Below are 17,284 nucleotides of genomic sequence, written 5' to 3'. Positions count from 1 at the left end.
GGGAACCGTGTGGGGAAGACAGCTCCCCCTTTCCTGAGGACGCAGCCCCTCCTGGCCTAGGTTGGGAAACCCAAGGCCTGGATTCCAATTCAGGCCTGACACACAGCCCTTAGAGCCCTGTCCATTCTGGCTGGGCCTTTCTAGACTGGGGTTGGTCTGGCTTAGAGAATGCCCTGGGGAATCTGTGAGCTCTCAAAGGCCACGGGAGATGGTATGGGACACCTGTGCTGAGGCCATGTGGGGAGTTTGGGAGGTAGAACTTTCCCGATGGCTGTGGCAGGTGTGTGAGTGAGGGGACCGATGAAGAAGGCAGGTCTGTGAAGGGGAAGGAGCTCTGGCCTGGCCTGGCCATCCCTCCCCAGTTCTGGAAGAGGAGGCACACCGGCAGGTTTTCCTTAGAGAACAAAATCTCCAGGCTCTCAGGCATGAAGCAAGGCCGGCACCACATGGGAAGGACTCCCTAAACTTCAGGATCCACTGTTTGAGACTCTGCACCTCCCCCACAAGACTGACATTCCTTCTTCCCCTCCCCTGGCCTCTTCCGCGGCCTGGCCAGGCCCTGTCCAGGACAGGATCCAGAGCGGCTTCACACAGACCCTGCAATTAGGAGGGCTGCTTTCATCTCCTTCCCGCACACAACCTTCCACCACACACCAGACTGTACTGCTGTTGAGAGGAGCCAGCCCTGCTAGACAAGCCAGAGGGAATGCCAGAGTTAAGAACTTGGCCTCTGGAAAGCTCTGGCCCCATGAAGAAACTCCTGTTGGAGGAGACTGTGGGGCTGGAGGGGTGGGAAGATACCACCAGATTCTTAGGGAGCAAAAGTAGGGTCCTGATGCCCACTGGCTCCCTCCATGTAAGGGGTGGAGGTGTCTTTCCCTTTAGCCCACACTAAATGTAATTTACTTTGATGGGTAAAATTTTGTCTAAGGCCACTGCTTAGTGAAGAATCCACCAAACACATGAGAAACAGCTTCCCCTCGCTGAGGGGTCTGAGGTCCCTTTGGTGATCCAAGGGGAGTAGCTCCCTGCTGAACCCGGCAGCCTAGCCTACCTCCTGGATCTCCTGAACCTCTTCCCTCTTTGCAGCACCAACTCCCACCACCCTCTTCCTCTCACTTGGATCACTCTGGCAGCTCTTGGCTGGGTCTCTTGCCTCAAAGTTAGCCCTCCAATCCCTTTTACACACTCTGCCTGAGTAACAGCTCTAGGAACAGGGTGGGCAAACTAAGGTCATGGCCAAATCTAGCCTGTTTTTGAACAACCCACAAGCTAAGAATGTTTTTTTTTTAAATTTCTAAAAGGTTGGAAAAAATAAAATTATTATTTTGAGACATGTAAAAATTTTATGAAATTTCGATTTGGTGTCTATAAAATGTTATTACAACAGAGTCATGCTCATCCCCTCATGTACTGTCTGGGGCTGTGTTCACACGACGGTGGCAGAGTTGGGTAGCCACAACATAAAGTCTAAAGTATCTGGCCCTTTACAGAAAACCTTTGCCAACTCCTGTCCTAGGTCATCAATCCAGCCATGCTGCTCTCTGCTTAGGATCCTTCAGTGGCTCCCTGTGGCTCTCTACAAACTGACCCCTGTCTACCTCTCCAGCTTAACAACTGTCTCTCCAGTTGTCTGCCCACTCTGGACAACTAATCCTTCCTCAAACCTCCCACAAACCACAGCCCTGGGCTTGTCTCATGCCTTTTACCTTTACTCAGCATGCCTCTCTCCTCCAAATGGCAGTCTACCATCTCAAGACTCAGCTCAAATGCTTCCTTCTGTTTTTGTTCCCCATCCAGGGGTCCTTCCCCTAAGCATGAGGGCTAATCCGTTCCTAGCATGCCACAAAAAAATCTTGGTATAGCCCTTCAGCTTTTAATAAACAGACTAATGACCTATTTGTGCCAGTCCAAACAATTTCATTTTATTTGTTCAGGTATGTGTCCCCCACTGGATTACTAACTGTAAAAGAACAGGCCATGTCCATTTCCCACAGCCCTAGCACATGCTGGCATGGGTAGGATGCAAGTATTCACCAGAAGTGGCCTGCTTAGCATTCTAATTTTTCACTTGGCTGGCATTATGTAGAAAGAAGATGCCTATATATTTTCCAGCTACTCTAAACTTTCAGCACCTATAACAGACCAGGCACCTCCATGTACGTTATCTCATTTAATCCTCACAACCCTGGTGAGTTAGGTGATATCTCCACTCCACCAGGCAGCAGCAAGCTGTTACGTGGCAGAGCTGGAATCTGAGATCAGGTCTCCTGCTTCCTGCTGATTTTGAGATGCTCTCAATGTACAGTTCACCCACTGAACTCACTGCTTGAAAGAAGCAACAGATGCTCATGAACTTCCTGTTGGGTGTGGTGCCACTGACCCTCTACTAAACGGGCTCAGATAGAGGTGGTTTTGTCTCTGCCCTCCAGTCACCTGTTCCCATTGCTGTACATCATGTCCTTCAAGGCAGATCATCTGGTCAGGACCAAAGGGCAGCCCTGCTCTTCCTAGTAAAATTAAGTGCCAGGCTTGTGATGTCACTTCTCAATTCTCCTTCTGTTGCTCTGGGGCTTGTGGCTTGCTCTGGAGCAGAAGGAAGTTGTTGGAAGTCTGGCCTCCATGCTGGAGAAGTGCCAATGCAGAGAGCCAAACTAATGTAACTATTGATGTACCTGCCTTAAAAGGAGCCTGAAGAATGCCTCCAGTGGGCTGCTGGCATAAGCCCTGGACTGTCCACATGGTTTTTTGAATATTCAAACAGAGGTCCAGAGCTCAGAGACAGGGAAAGCCAATACGGCTGCTGCAGGCCTGGGAGAAAGCAACAGAGGAAAGGTAAGTGTCCCAGAGACTCTTTCTCAACCAGAGAGAAGGGGTTAGGGCTGCACTGGTCAGTACACAGAGGCTGCAGTGTGAACCTGGGAGAAGGAGGAGCTGCTCTATGTCCTCCACCACCACAATGGATAGGCTAACCTGTCTGTCACCACACAGGCTCAGCGATGTGCTATGAGAGGCCCTCCCCCGGACTCCAGAAGATGGAATTCTGTAAAGTCACCCGACCCTTCTCCTAGGTCTGGAACTGATGGTACTGAGGACCACTAAAATAAGTTCAGCTAGGTAGGCCTACAAGAATTTTTGACAAAAGACTCAGCTAAGACAGCTGGGTTTAACCACATGTGTGATTCCAGCTGTGGTGTACCAATTCAGTGTTTGGCATTTTGGATTGAGAAGTTAGCCTATGTCTTTCCAAAGATAGCGATCACTTCGGATTAAAAAAACGAGGTGCACCTGATGCTGCAGGCATTTTCAGGAGGAGGATGGATAACTGGGACAACTGAGACCATGACTAAGTGACATTTTCAGGCTAAAATTCTGGTTTGACTAAATCAAGCCCCATGTTCCCCCAACCATCAGGGCGATCACGGTGGTGGTGTGAGGAGCCTCTGCAAATACGACTGAATCACTAGTGACCGTCCAGTGAGAGACATACTGAAATACTTTATACAGACAGAAGAGAGGACACGGGGATTTCTGACACACTCATGCTTTGGATGTATCAGTTCAAGACAGTATGTGAGCTCTGAGTCCACCAGGCAGTTGGGAACAAACATGATCAATCTGCTGGCAAACGAGTCTCCACCCCACCTAATCATTCTTTTTTCTAAGTGCATCTTGATCGCCTCAGTCCTGGACATCAAAGTAGTCAATTACTGGCTCCTTGGCTATTTTCTGTAAATTACTGCTCCCAAGATTCCTGAAAAGCAAACACAGAATGATCAATCTTTTCTTGCTTGGGGGAAACAGATTCAGGTCTTGGAAAGTTCAGGATCAGCTGGTTTACCATGTGTGAAGCTTTGATAAGACAGTGGGGTCCACATGAGCTGGTAACTGTTGAAATTTGGTGATGGGCACACAGGGGTTTATATTAATATATTAATACCATTCTCTCTACTCTAAAAATTTTCCACAATTAAGTCTTACAAAAAAAATACAGCAAGCAAAGGAAAAAAAAAGATAGCATGTCATAAACAGGCCCGTAACTTTACGTCCCCCAGGTGGTACTGGACACAGCTGTGGAATAACATGAGGAAACGCAGCTTGTGCTGCTGGGAGTCCAGGCTGCCTGCTTCCAGGGCTAGAGCAGGGCTGGTGCTGGGGAGCTACACGGCCCCAGGTGCTCCTGGCTGAGGCTGTGCCCAATGGGCAACACCTAGTTGTCCCGTCCAGTTCCAGGGGAACACAGATGGCTAGGACGCTCATGGTGACCTTGCAAACTTCCCTACCCAGAGGTTCTGTGTAGGAGGTACTCCTAGGCTTCTGTGTGGAAGGCCAGAACAGGAGGAGGGACCCCACTGTGTTTCCCAGCAACTTCCAGCAGTGTGGCCTTGTCACAGCAGGGCAGCTGGCCCCCTCCTGGGAAGGGAGAGGAAAGGAAGGAGGGATGAAGACCCTCTCTGCTCCTGTCTGAGAAAACACCTGCCAGATTTCCTGCTTGCCAATGTGGTTTTCTTTTCTCCTTAAATCACAAACATATGTTTTTGTTGTAAAAATGCTTCAAACCATACGTAAGTAGACAGAGCAAAACATGAAAGTTCCCCCCTTCACTGTCAGCTCCCCGCTAGAATCCCACTTCCATCTCCAGAGTAACTGTTGTGGACCACATGATGTTCCTAAATCATCTGGTGTGACAGACTGAATCCATTTCCCAGTGTCACCACCTACACTGTGGAAATTATGGCCAGTGACTGTGCTCCCTGGAGGGGAAGTGGGCATTACAAACATCAGACTTGGGACCCCTCTGGAATGAACATATGTGTCTGACATCTCAGTCAAACCTTATATATCTGAACACAGCACCCCAAAGCCAGGCCCAAGGAGGCCACCAATGGCTGGTGCAGCCCAGGGCAGTTCAGCCCCTGCTGGCTTCTCTGAACAGACAGGGCTCTTTGGAAAGCAGCTGAAGAACCCTTACTTGTCTGTCTGCTGTCTGTGATGAGGAATCGGTGGTGGAGGCCGTGACTGTATCTCCTTTTCAAGTACACCTGTCAGCGTGGTAGGAGGACATATAGACTTCCCTCTGATAAAAGTAAGAACACAAAGTATTGAAAAGTTAGAACTGTCTGTGAGAGAGGCAGACAGCTGGAAATCCAGTCCGAGACTTTCACTGTGACGCTGCGGAGCACTCTCTGATATGACCCGTCTCCTCTCAGGCATGATCAACTTTGTTTAACCCTTGTCCCTTTCACCCACCTCTGCTGGGCCTGCTACCTGCTTCCTCTCATCTCACACTTGAGTTTTCTTTGTTGGGAGGTTCTTCTGACTCCCCCTGGTTCTGACAGTGATCTTAGGTCCTACTGTCCCCTCCTGGCCCACACTACTGCCTTGGTTTCCTCTAATGGCAAACACTGTTTACAGAGGATGCCTTGAGTCACAGGTCAGCATTCTTCCTGTTTCCATCATGCAAGGAGGACACAAGGGAAAAAGGGACAGATTTGATGGGCAGGTACCCACGCCAGGCCCTCAGGGTCTGACGTGGATTGTATCCTTTAGGTGTGTCTGGCCTGAGGACTGAAGCATGGGCTTTACTTTCTGGTTTGGACCTTTCGATCAGTCAGAATGGCTGGCCCAGAGGCAGACTTTCCACCTCATCTTCCAAGGAAGGAAGTAAGGAAAGCAAATATTGGCCAGCCCTGTTTCCCAGGTCCAGCTTGCTCCACCGAGCAGTTCCTTCTGTAATGGCAAGATTCACCCACCTGACCGCAGTGACCACGACGTTGCGCTTCGGTTCACTGTCATAGCTCACGCTCTCCAGGCCGTAGACCTGGGCCAGGTCGTGGATGATCCGGCGGTGGTCTCTGTTCATGGGAGGGAAGCAGTGGCTCTTCTTACTATTCTTTCCCTGTATTGAGGGAAAAGATGACTGATTGATAAAAATCATCTTGAAAACAGGATATGTCCACAGAGGTCCTTCCCACCATCCCAGAACAGCCTGGGTCAATAAAGAGACAGCTGAGTTTTGGAGGCCCACAGCACACAGCATTTCACTGACTGCTAAGCAAGCCGAGGCTGTGGGAGGATGAGGGCTGATGCACTTCCTTCATCTCCTCTGTGAGCCACAGGGTAGCAGTTGGCCGGGGTTAGAGGAACAGAGGGCAAGTAAACTGAGACTTACACGGACAGTGCAATGGTTCCTCCTGTGGGGCCCGTAACTGGGGAGTGAGTGATGTTCCCAAGAAATGACTAAATAAATTGAAGACTTATAAACAAGAAAATCTCACTTCCTATAAAAAGTACATTCTACGCTAAAAATCACGAGTGTACAGATACAGACACGCAAGCACAGAAATACATTTGCTCAGGCTTCCTAATTAGGAGGGGAACAATGGTCCCATTTTCTCCTCTGTGTTAGTATGCTGCTGGGAAGTGGGAACAGAAAGGAAGGGGATGAGGGGATGGCGGGAAGGAAACCCATCTTCACAAGATGTGGAGCTAAAGTAGCCACCTTGCCCTCACCCACAGGCCCCTGAATGAAGAGGGAGCCACCGAGGGGCTGGCTGCCTCCAGGACAGCTTCACTCTCTTGAAGGAGTCTGTGCCACTACCCATTCAACTTTTCATCCTCGCCCAACGGTTTCTCTCCTGCCTTTGGGGCACTAAGAACCAGTGTGTCCCATTATACAACAGCCCTTCAGAGATCTGAGGACCAAGCATGTCTTCCTAAGTATCCCTACTGAATCTCCTTCGTCCAGAGTTTCTTCACCCATTCTTAGGCACAGAGCTAGGATTTTTATTTACATTTAATATTATTGCAGGTATCTTTTCTGAACCAGGACAGGGTTTCCATGGATGTTATAATGGATGGCCTTTTGGGAAAGATAAGGATCCTCAAGGCAGCTGTGACTTTTTCCTGTAACTACTTTATACCGACAGTGTTTCTGGGACTTGACTTTTTTATCAAGCTGGCCTTAGAGACATGTACAGCTGGATGTTTTGACTTCAACCTTATTCACGGCCTCCACAAGAGCTTCCATTTCCTTCTCAATGTCACTGACAAACTTTAAGTCCTTCCTGAAATGAGAAATAACCACAGTTAATTTCATTTGTTTCTGATCTTCTGAGAATCCCTTCTACCCACCCTCTGCCTGTAAAGTGCAGGCAGTGGACAATGTGGGCAGAAAACCTGCAGAGGTCAGGAACTGTCAGATAACAGAAGGTTGAATGTGATGGAACAAAGGAAGAGAAAGTAAGAAATCAAATATGAGAAAAGGGAAGATGGAAGGAGAACTAGCCACCAGAAGGCCAGGAGACTGGAGGAAAATAAGACTTTTTACCACCCAAGTGAGGACCACCCATGTGATTAAGACCTGGGCAGAGAGAGGTGGAATGTAACCAGAGATCCTTCAATTCAGGCTAGTCCAGCCCTTGGGGGGCCCCGATTCCCACCACAGGGCCCAAACACACACACACACACACACACACACACACACACACACACACACACACACTCTTTCTCCCCAAGTTCAATTCTTCAATGGGACAGTTTTGAGAGACCAAGAGAAGGATTTTTATTAAATATCATATAATCCCTTATAGATATATAAACTGGCTCAATCACAGAGGACTGCATATTAGTTACTACATCTTAAAAGATCACTCTAGTAAGCCACAATTAAGAAAGTAGGTAACAACTTACATACCTAGCATCTTCTTTCAAACTGTCACTGAATTTTGACCCTGAAGAACGTACGTTGAAAGGATCAGAATCATCACTGATATGAAATGCCTCTGCTAACCGCCTGAAAGTGAGAGAGAAGTAAGTAAATGAAAGGAAAGGAGGGGGAGGAAAACTATCTCATAGTAACAGAGTGCCCCCCAGGTCCTAAATTCTTTATACATTAATGATCTCATTTCAATAAACCTAATTATTAAGGAGAATAAGAACAACTTGGGACAAGATATTGAATTGTCTTCAAAGAACAAAAAAAATAAGACAGATCTAGATGGTTCTGAGCAAGCTGTAGGCTGACACTGGGGACTTAGATTGTTAGGTGAAGAGAAGGCTGAGGGAGGGAAAGCACTGGGGATGGTCAATGGGGGATGACTTCCTTTGAGGTTTCACCTAAACATCAGATACATAGACAGATAATATTAAAGTTAATATCACTTTAGAAAATAAAGAATTGCATTTACAACATAAGCTCTGCGTTATTTTTAATGTATTTCCTTTCAGATTTTTCCTCTGTAATTTTAAGTAGTTGCAATCAGTGTATATAAAACTTTGAATCTTTTTTCACCTTATTATTATATGATTAGCATTTCTCATATTACTATTTGATTTTCACACTCCCTGTATTAATAGCTGCATAATCTTCTAATTATATATATCCCCCAATTTACTTAAATAGTCCCCATTTAGGTTTCTTTTGTTTGTTTTTTCTTGTTTTGCTCTTTTTCTTTTTTCATTTTTTTAAAATTTATTAAAAAAGTTTTTTTTATATCCCATTTAGGTTTCTTCAACAGTTCTCCAGCTTCTCAATATTATAAGTAACACAATATCTCTGAACAAAAAGCTTTTGAGATTATTTTTCTGGAAAATGTTTCCAAGGTGTGGGATAACTGGGTTAAATGGTATGGACATCAGACCCTTGATATCGTGGTCTAAGGGCTCCACAGTGCTGCTTCTGTTTTGACCAGCAGTATGTGAGTTTCGTGGCACCTCACCAACATCCAGGTATATATGTCGGGGTTTTTTTGTTTGTTTGTTTATTTTTAAAGATAGATAAAATTGAGCTTAGCACTTAGTACAGTTTTCTTTTACACAGAGATAGGGGTCTCTTACATGCTTCATGCCCATAAGAATTTGGTTTACTGTTGCTAGATTTTCTAATTTTTTAAGGTTTAATTTTCAAATTTTTAAGAATTCCTAAGGGGGAGATATTTCGATGTTTTGATTAGTTGGCCACTAATTCAAACACAAACACCAATAAAACATGTCTGTGGGATGAATATGGCCAGCCAGTTTTTCATTTTTGCAATGGAGCATATATTTGCAACTTTATTTATCTATCTATTTTTTATTTTGGCTGTGCTGGGTCTTCGTTGCTGGCTTCTCTCTAGTTGCAGCACACAGGCTCCAGAGCACGCGGGCTCAGTAGCTGTGGTGCGTGGGCTCCAAAGCACACGGGCTCAGTAGTTGCAGTGCGCGGGCTTCTCTCTAGCTGCGGCATGTGGGTTTAGTTGCCCCATGGCGTGTGGGAATCTTAGTTCCCCAACCAGGGATTGAACCCATGTTCCCTGGATTGGAAGGTGGGTTCTTAACCACAGGACTATCAGGGAGGTCCCTATTTGCAAGTTTAGATGGTATTCTCAATTCACATTTTTTTTTTCCTTAGGTCTGTGAGTATTTAAGAAAGAATCCTTACATAAAGGGTCATTATGTCATCATTCAAAGATCGAGGAGAAATTCAAAAGGCTTTCAGAAATAGCTAGTTCTAATCAATAACTGACATTTGCCGAGCATCTACTATGGTTTAGGCTTGTGCCAAGAGTTTTATGTATATCTTCCTTAATTTTAATGTATAATCCTCGTAACAACTCAGGGAGGTAGGTACTATTATTGTCACCATTTCCCCAAATATTTAAGAAAATTAAGGCTTGGAGAAAGAATGTGATTTGCCCATGATCACATTGCTAACTGATTTGTGAAGCCAGGATTCAAATCTGGGCAATCTAAGCTAGAGCTCTGGCTGGCTCTAACTACCATGAAATACTGTCTCAACTAAACAAAGGTGCACTTCCATGTTTTTGAGACCTTCTGTGTATTCACCACAGCATTTCTGAATATTTAGGACTCTTAGTTCACATTTTGGAGTGCAGAACAATGTTACAGTCCTTAAGGGACAAGAGTTTTGAATAGCAGTTATTACAAAGTTACCATAAGGGTCAAACCAAGGGAAATTTGGGCAGTGCTATTAATCATCATATTATCTTCTATATATTTAGCCACCTAAAGAGGTATTGTTAACAACTGTTGAAGGTCAAACTTCTAGGTAAAACAAGACTGCACTTTGTCTGCATTTGTCTGTTTCTGCTTAACTTTTTATCTTGAAAAATTTTCAAAGAAAGATAAGTTACAAGAATATCACAATGAACGCCCACATACTCTTCAGCTAAATTCTCCAAATGTTAATATTTTCACAGAGCTATACCTTTAATCTTTGTTGGAACAAGAAAGTTTGCCAGTCATTGAATAAATGTTCCTTAATCTGATAAGGAGTATATTCAAATAACTTACAGCAAACACCATACATAGTGGTGAAATACTTAAAACTTTCCCTATGAGACTGGAGATAAGTTAGAAATGCCTATTATCACCACCCTTCATTCAACACTGTACTGGAGGATGGCCCTGGTGGCACAGTGGTTAAGAATCTGCCTGCCAATGCAGGGAACACGGGTTCGAGCCCTGGTCCGGGAAGATCCCACATGCCACAGAGCAACTAAGCCCGTGCACCGCAACTACTGAGCCTGTGCTCTAGAGCCCCTGAGCCACAAGTACTGAGCCCACGTGCCACAAGTACTGAAGCCCACATGCTTAGAGCCCATGCTCCACAAGAGAAGCCACCACAATTAGAAGCCCGCGCACCGCAATGAAAGTAGCCCCCGCTCACCGCAACTAGAGAAAGCCTGCGCGCAGCAATGAAGACCCAATGCGGCCAAAAAATAAATAAATAAAATCAATCAATTAACAAACAAACAAACAAAAAAAACACTGTACTGGAGGCCTAGCCAGTGCAGTAAGGCAAGAAAAAGATAAAAGTTAAGAATTAGAAAGAAATTAGAAGAGGACATGATTGTGTACATGCAAAATCTAAAAGAAGCTAAACTGTTAGAAATAAGTAATTTAGCAAGGTTGTGAATACAGATCAACAAATATCAACTGTATTCCTATATGCCAGCAACAAGCAATTAGAGAATTAAATTTTAAAAGTGATACAAGAAAAAATACCAGTTATAATAGCATCAAAATACATCAAATAGCAAGGAACTAAAATCTACTGAAAAATGTACAAAATCTATATAAAGAAAACTATAAAATATCATTGAGAGAAAACATGACTAAATAGAAGGATATACTTTGCTCATGGATTAGAGGCCTCAATATTATAAAGATCTCAAATCTCTCCAAACTGAACTATAAATTAAATACCAGCTCAATCAAAATCCCAGTATTTTCTTTTTTTTTTTGCAAATATTGATAAGCTATTTCTAAAATTTAAATGGACATGCAAATGGCCAAGAACAGCCAAGACAATCTTGGAGAAAGACCATGTTTGAAGAGACATGCTACCAGTTATAAAGGTACAGTAATTAAGATAATGTGATACAAGCGCAATGGAATAGAATGAGCTCAGAAGTAACCCATACACAATATGAATACTTGATTTAAGACAAAGGTGGCACTGCCACCTTTCCCAGATCACTGGGAAAAGGATTTCTTGATAAATGATGTTGGTCAAATGAATATTTGTATGGAATCATGAACCCTCCCTATACCATTCTTAGAAAAAAAAAAAAAATTGGTCCAGGTCAACTGTAGATCTAAACGTGCAAGGTAAAATAAGGCTCCTAGATAATAACACAGAATATCATCACGACCTCAGGATAGGTAAATATTTCTTAAACAAGACATAAAAAGTACTATTCACTAAGGAAAAGACTGATAAACTGGACTACATTAAAATTAGAAACTTCTGTTTATCAAGACACCAGTTACAGAGTGAAAAGTGAAGGCACGGAGTGTGAGGAAAACAATATATAAAACAAAGGACTCATATCCAAAATATATACAGAACTCCTAGTAATCAATATGAAAAAGACAGATGATACAATTAAAAAAATAAGCAAAGACCTGAATAGGTACTTCACAAAAGAGGATATCCAAATGGCCAACAAACATATGAAAAGTTGTTCAACCTCACCAGTCATCAGACAAATATAAATTAGAAGCTCAATGATATCCAGTTATACATCTACAAAAATGGATTAAAATGAGAAAGACTGACAATTCCAAGGGCTGACACAAACAGAGAGCAACGGAAAATATGACCCTGCTCGTGGGAGCGTAACTGGTACAACCATTTTGGACACTGTTCGGCAGAATCAATTAAAGCTGAAAATATGCATACCCTATTAATCAGCAATTCTACTCCTGAGTTTATATCCAACAGAGATGAGTACATATATATAGCAAGGCAAGTATAAGGATATTCTTAAAAGAGCATTATTTGTAATAGCCCAACACTGATAACAACACATATATCTATAAACTATAGAATAGATAAATGATGATAAATTAACACAATAAAATGTCACGCCAAAATGAAAATTAACAAAATGCTGCTACATGTAACAACAGGAATGAACGTCACAAATGTAATGAAAGAAACCAGACAAAAATAATACAAACAATATGATTTCATCATTTACATAAAGTCCAAAAGCAGACAAAAATAATCTAAACTGTTAGAAGTCAGGATAGAGGCTATATCTCGGTGGAGTGTAAGAGTGGGTTCTGGTAGTTTTCTATCTCTTGAACTTGGTGCTGATTACACCACTGTATTCCCTTTGCGATGACTCACTCATCACTATAGTTCTGATCTATATGAAGTATATTATACTTCAACATAACAGTTCATTAAAAGAATTTTAAGCCTCTTGTCTCCATTGGAATCAGGAAGTCTGTCAGTCTCTGAATTAGTATGCTTTGGAGCATGTGATGTTTATACTTGCCTGAAACCACACAAGCTCATGTTTCAGAAATATGCTGAAATCACCTAACTGGTTTATCCTCAGACACTTTGATTCTTGATGACTGAATTTCTCCTGCTCCCCAACAGCAGCAAAAGACTCAGAGCAGGTGCTGAATGAATGCTTGAAGGGTTGCTCCCTCCCACTAATTTCACAGAGCTCAAGGACAATTAGATAAACAGCAGTTGAAACTACTTACTTTCTCCTTTCCAAGGCTGAACACTCCTCATCACACTCCAGCCTTGAGAAGCAAATGAAAAAAAATTAAGTCAGGGTACAAGTTTCACAGCTCCTACTCAGCAATAAGTTCTTAGATGGTCAACCTGGAGACAGAACAGACTGGCCAAAATAATGGCTGGATGGGGTCCTTCTCAAGGACAGGTGTGCAGGCCTCTGAGTTACGGGAGACTAGGAGTTCTCAGAAAGGCTTCAGAGTGTCCCCTGGCTGCTCAGCCCCCAAAAGTTCCCGGCGCCCCCGCAACAACCCCACCTCCCTCTCTCGACACAGCAAACTACTCTGTTCTCTGTTCTCCTGTGGGTTGGAATAGACACGTCAAGGTCTCTGCTTCCTCTGGCTACTGTCTGCAGTGAGGCCCAGAAAAGCTTCCTCTGGTCTTAGCTGTATCCCAAGTAGGACTCACTGCATTGGAGTGGGTGTGGTCTCTTAATATCAGATGTCTGTTGAACACCGACTGTGTGTGCAAGGCTTTCCTGTTGCAGATTGACACAAATGAATGGTTCCTGCCCTTTGGAAATTAAGTCTAATGGGAGAAAGAGGGCACAGCTACACATCTAAAAAATTACCTGGCTTGGTGAATTTCCTTCTTAGTAATTAACTTGCTGATTTCCACTGAATCTCCAAGCTGCATGTCTGTTATTTTGGAGGCCATGGAAATAGCAGCTATTCTGAAGTATATAAAAGAAAGGGAAGATAAAAAAAGAGAAAGGGAAGGAAGGTGTTGCAGTTTCACAAGAACCTCCCCATACCAGGCACAGAGAACACTTCTTTCAAGGCAAATCTACCACTCGACAATCTGTGTGGCCTTGGAAGCCCATCTATTATGAACTATCCACACGTTTATGTGGTATCTCCTCAATTAGATGCTAAGCAGCTCCATAGGAAATGAGGTAATCCATTCCTCAGTACCCCCTTGAGCATCCGGGCCAATGCCAGGCACTCAGTGTGTATTCAAACACAGTCAATCTGATGTCTGCATACTCCTAAAGTCCCATCTCCATGGTGCATCTCTGCATCTATTCGTCCATCCATCCCTAAACACCTCCACTTCTGTACGGTGTGACCACACAGGTCCCAAGATTTCAGGAGGCTGCAAAGACAACTCACAGAACAGTCAGAACCCCCCAGACCACAGCCGGAGCGCAGGACCTGGTCCTGACTGTGCCCCAAGCGGTGGAACGCTGAAGCAATGCACGCAACTTCAGGACATCTTCCCTTCTGATCTCATGGTGTCATAAGACCAAAAGGGAGAGAGACAGGAAGGAGGAGGAGAGGAGAGAAACAAAAAGGTTATTTCACAAATTAAAGTTAGGGAAGGTAAGGTACATAAAGCAGTACTTTCTCTTTTAACCAGAAAAACTAGACTGAAGAAAATGTATTTAAAAATCCTTCCTTAAAAGTTGCAAAGATCCTACAATAGACTCCTGTATACCCTTTATCTAGACCCACCAATTGTTAACATTTAAGTAGCACTAACCTTCGATAAGTACTGGATGCTTCAGAGCAAATCATGATTTCTTTTCTTCGTCCACATTCACACTGCAGCTCTATCTGATATAAGATTAACATGTAGCAACTTTCAGCCCACGGTAAATATGTGAATGGGCAGGTTTCACTTTTAAAGCCTCTCTCAAATCAAACCACGGCAGAGAATAGAGAGACGGTGAGTGGCTACCCTCCAAGATGGAGGAGCTAACCACACATGCAAACTGACAACGTGGTGGTTCACATGCTAGGAGGGAAGTGTCCAGTCGACAGTGCCCCTTACTGGGAATGACTTCTGTCCTTAATCCTGCCTGAAGGGTCAGGCCTAGAATGAAGTTTTTACCACTGAACCAGAGGTAGACACTTGACCCAGGACCAGCCAAGGTCTAATTGACTCCACTTCATCCCTCTGCTTTCACCTCTTCGGCGGGGAGACCTTGCTTAATCCCTCAGACCAGGTAAGTCCCTCACTCACATGTTCTTGTGGTACCCGCTACAAGGGGGTAACTACTCCTTCACGACATTACCACAGTCACAGTTAATTATCTGAGTAGTTAATTAGTATCTGTCCCTCTAATTAAAGGAACCACGTGTCCACTGTTCACTGGTGGAGCCCCAGCACCTATCACAGCATTACATCTTATATAAAATAGACACTTAAGTATTTGTTGAATAAATGGAGGGGACAATCAGAGTCTCTCTTGAGAATTTGATCGAAGGGAGACAGAAACTGGTCAGGTGGCAGTGGGTACTTTCTGAATTAAAAGACCATCTCAAGCTTGGCAGATAGAAGTCTGTACAATTTACTCCACCCTTCTCTTGTTAACTTAACTTGCAGTTCCTTGCAACCAAAGACCTCTGGTAAGGATGTGTGCCCAGGTGCCACTGTAGGCAGTTCTGGACTCATCAGCAGCCCCAGAACCACAGTCAGTCCCCACCAGGAGCCAGGATTACTCACCTTGGCTTTGCAAGCAGTCACAGGGCAGGGTGAGCTGAGGTGGCAAGGTGCCATACATGGGTGGCCACAGTCAGCTCTGGAGATGGTGCAGGGCTGCTTGCAGACCTCATCCACAAGACACTCTCCTTTGTGACAGAGTCTCTGACACCTGTGCATCCCACACGGTAGCGTGGCACTGCAGGGCAATCCGCAAGAGATATCAACCAGGTGACAAGGGATGTTGCTTCGTAACTAGGAGAGACAGAAGTAGCCAGATTCTCATCTCCATGCAGGATTCAGGGTGGATTTTAACTTCCTACTTAAACATTTCTGAACTTTCAAAAAGAGCAAGTTTTTAAAAAAGTTATTTTTATCTGAAACAAAAATCTGGCTGTTTTTCAAAGTCTGAAAGGTTAGTTGAAAAGAAAACAAACCTGAACCTTATTTAATAATGCTTGTTATGGGACTTCCCTCGTGGCGCAGTGGTTAAGAATCTGCCTGCCAATGCAGGGAATATGGGTTCAATACCTGGTCCGGGAAGATCCCACGTGCCGCGGAGCAACTAACCCCGTGCGCCACAACTACTGAGCCTGCACTCTAGAGCCCACGTGCCACAACTACCGAAGCCCGCGCGCCTAGAGCCTGTGCTCGCAACAAGCCACTGCAGTGAAAAGCCTGCACACCACAACAAAGAGTAAACCCCACTCGCTGCAACTAAAGAAAGCCTGCGAGCAGCAACAAAGGCCCAATGCAGCCAAAAAAAAAATAATGCTTGTTATGATCTAAAAGGATTTGTTTTAGCAGCCGAGTGTGACTTGCAACATAAACTTCCCAAGGTGGGTAACAAGCATGTGAAACCAGATAACTAGGGAGTTTCTGAAAATTTTATGACTAACTGGGAGGATCAGGTGACCTCTTCCCTTTACAAACAGCTAGGGCACTGAGTTCACAGAAACCCTGGGGGTGGGGGCACCCTTGGCTCATCGTTTCAAGACTGCTTGCAGGGCTGTTTTATGTAATTAATTACTCAACTCTCCTCACATCTCCCAACCCATGATCTCCATATTTTTAGACAGCTCTGTCATTAAAAAAATTAAGAGGGGCTTCCCTGGTGGCCCAGTGGTTGAGAGTCCGCCTGCCGATGCAGGGGACATGGGTTCGTGCCCTGGTCCGGGAAGATCCCACATGCCGCAGAGCGGCTGGGCCCATGAGCCATGGCCGCTGAGCCTGTGCATCTGGAGCCTGTGCTCCGCAACGGGAGAGGCCACAACAGTGAGAGGCCTGCGTACCGCAAAAAAAAAAAAAAAAAAAATTAAGAGGCAACAGGCCGTGGACCAACCAAATCATTTTTTTTTTCTTGAGAAATTGCCTCCATTCAGGATTCTTCACTCCAGGAAAAAGATGCTGGAATTTTATTCCTGTGGAACCAAAGGTTACTCTTACATATTCACTCAAATTCTTTTAAGAACCCTCAAAATGAGGAATATACTTCGGTTCTGGTGACAAACTTGTACTCTTGAAGAGGCCCCCAAAGCCTAGGATGTACATGCTTTGTAATCAGTATTTTGGTAGAATGTAGTTCCCAGTCATTAAACACTCACCTACTCCACCACTGGGATAATTTGTGCACATGCTATGCCCTCTGTTGTCCCCTCCCCACATTACTTGCCTGTCTTCTCACTGTCCTTTAGGATGTTACTTATGCTACTTCCTCCAGAAACACCTTTCCTGGGTAAGGGTAAGGGCCCCTTCTATCCCCTTCAGTACTTTGTACTTCCCACACTACTGTACTTTTTTTTTTTTCAGTATTTATTT

General features: G+C 44.4%; 1 protein-coding gene across 7 annotated transcripts in view; it reads right to left on the bottom strand.

Annotated features, from left to right (window-relative positions):
- Positions 1 to 1,411: 1,411 nt before the first annotated feature.
- NFX1 (nuclear transcription factor, X-box binding 1) overlaps positions 1,412 to 17,284 on the bottom strand; it is an 80,155-nt gene continuing 64,282 nt past the window's right edge. For 3 of the 7 annotated variants that reach the window (XM_082656208.1, XM_082656210.1, XM_082656212.1), the window contains 9 exons: positions 15,491 to 15,721; positions 14,525 to 14,598; positions 13,614 to 13,715; positions 13,009 to 13,050; positions 7,697 to 7,795; positions 7,001 to 7,067; positions 5,754 to 5,899; positions 4,973 to 5,077; positions 2,826 to 3,754 (listed from right to left, as the gene is read on the bottom strand). In XM_082656208.1, coding sequence (XP_082512334.1) covers positions 3,682 to 3,754; positions 4,973 to 5,077; positions 5,754 to 5,899; positions 7,001 to 7,067; positions 7,697 to 7,795; positions 13,009 to 13,050; positions 13,614 to 13,715; positions 14,525 to 14,598; positions 15,491 to 15,721 — 939 coding nt within the window. In that variant the 3' untranslated portion in view covers positions 2,826 to 3,681. The other 4 variants (XR_014296856.1, XM_082656209.1, XM_082656211.1 and 1 more) reach the window with 4 other exon arrangements.

This window comes from Grampus griseus (genome assembly GCF_964374135.1).
Source record: "Grampus griseus genome assembly, chromosome: 6".
In the NCBI taxonomy this organism is placed as follows: domain Eukaryota; kingdom Metazoa; phylum Chordata; class Mammalia; order Artiodactyla; family Delphinidae; genus Grampus; species Grampus griseus.
Note: the sequence above shows the minus strand (reverse complement) of the source record. Positions and strands in the feature narration are given on the sequence as shown.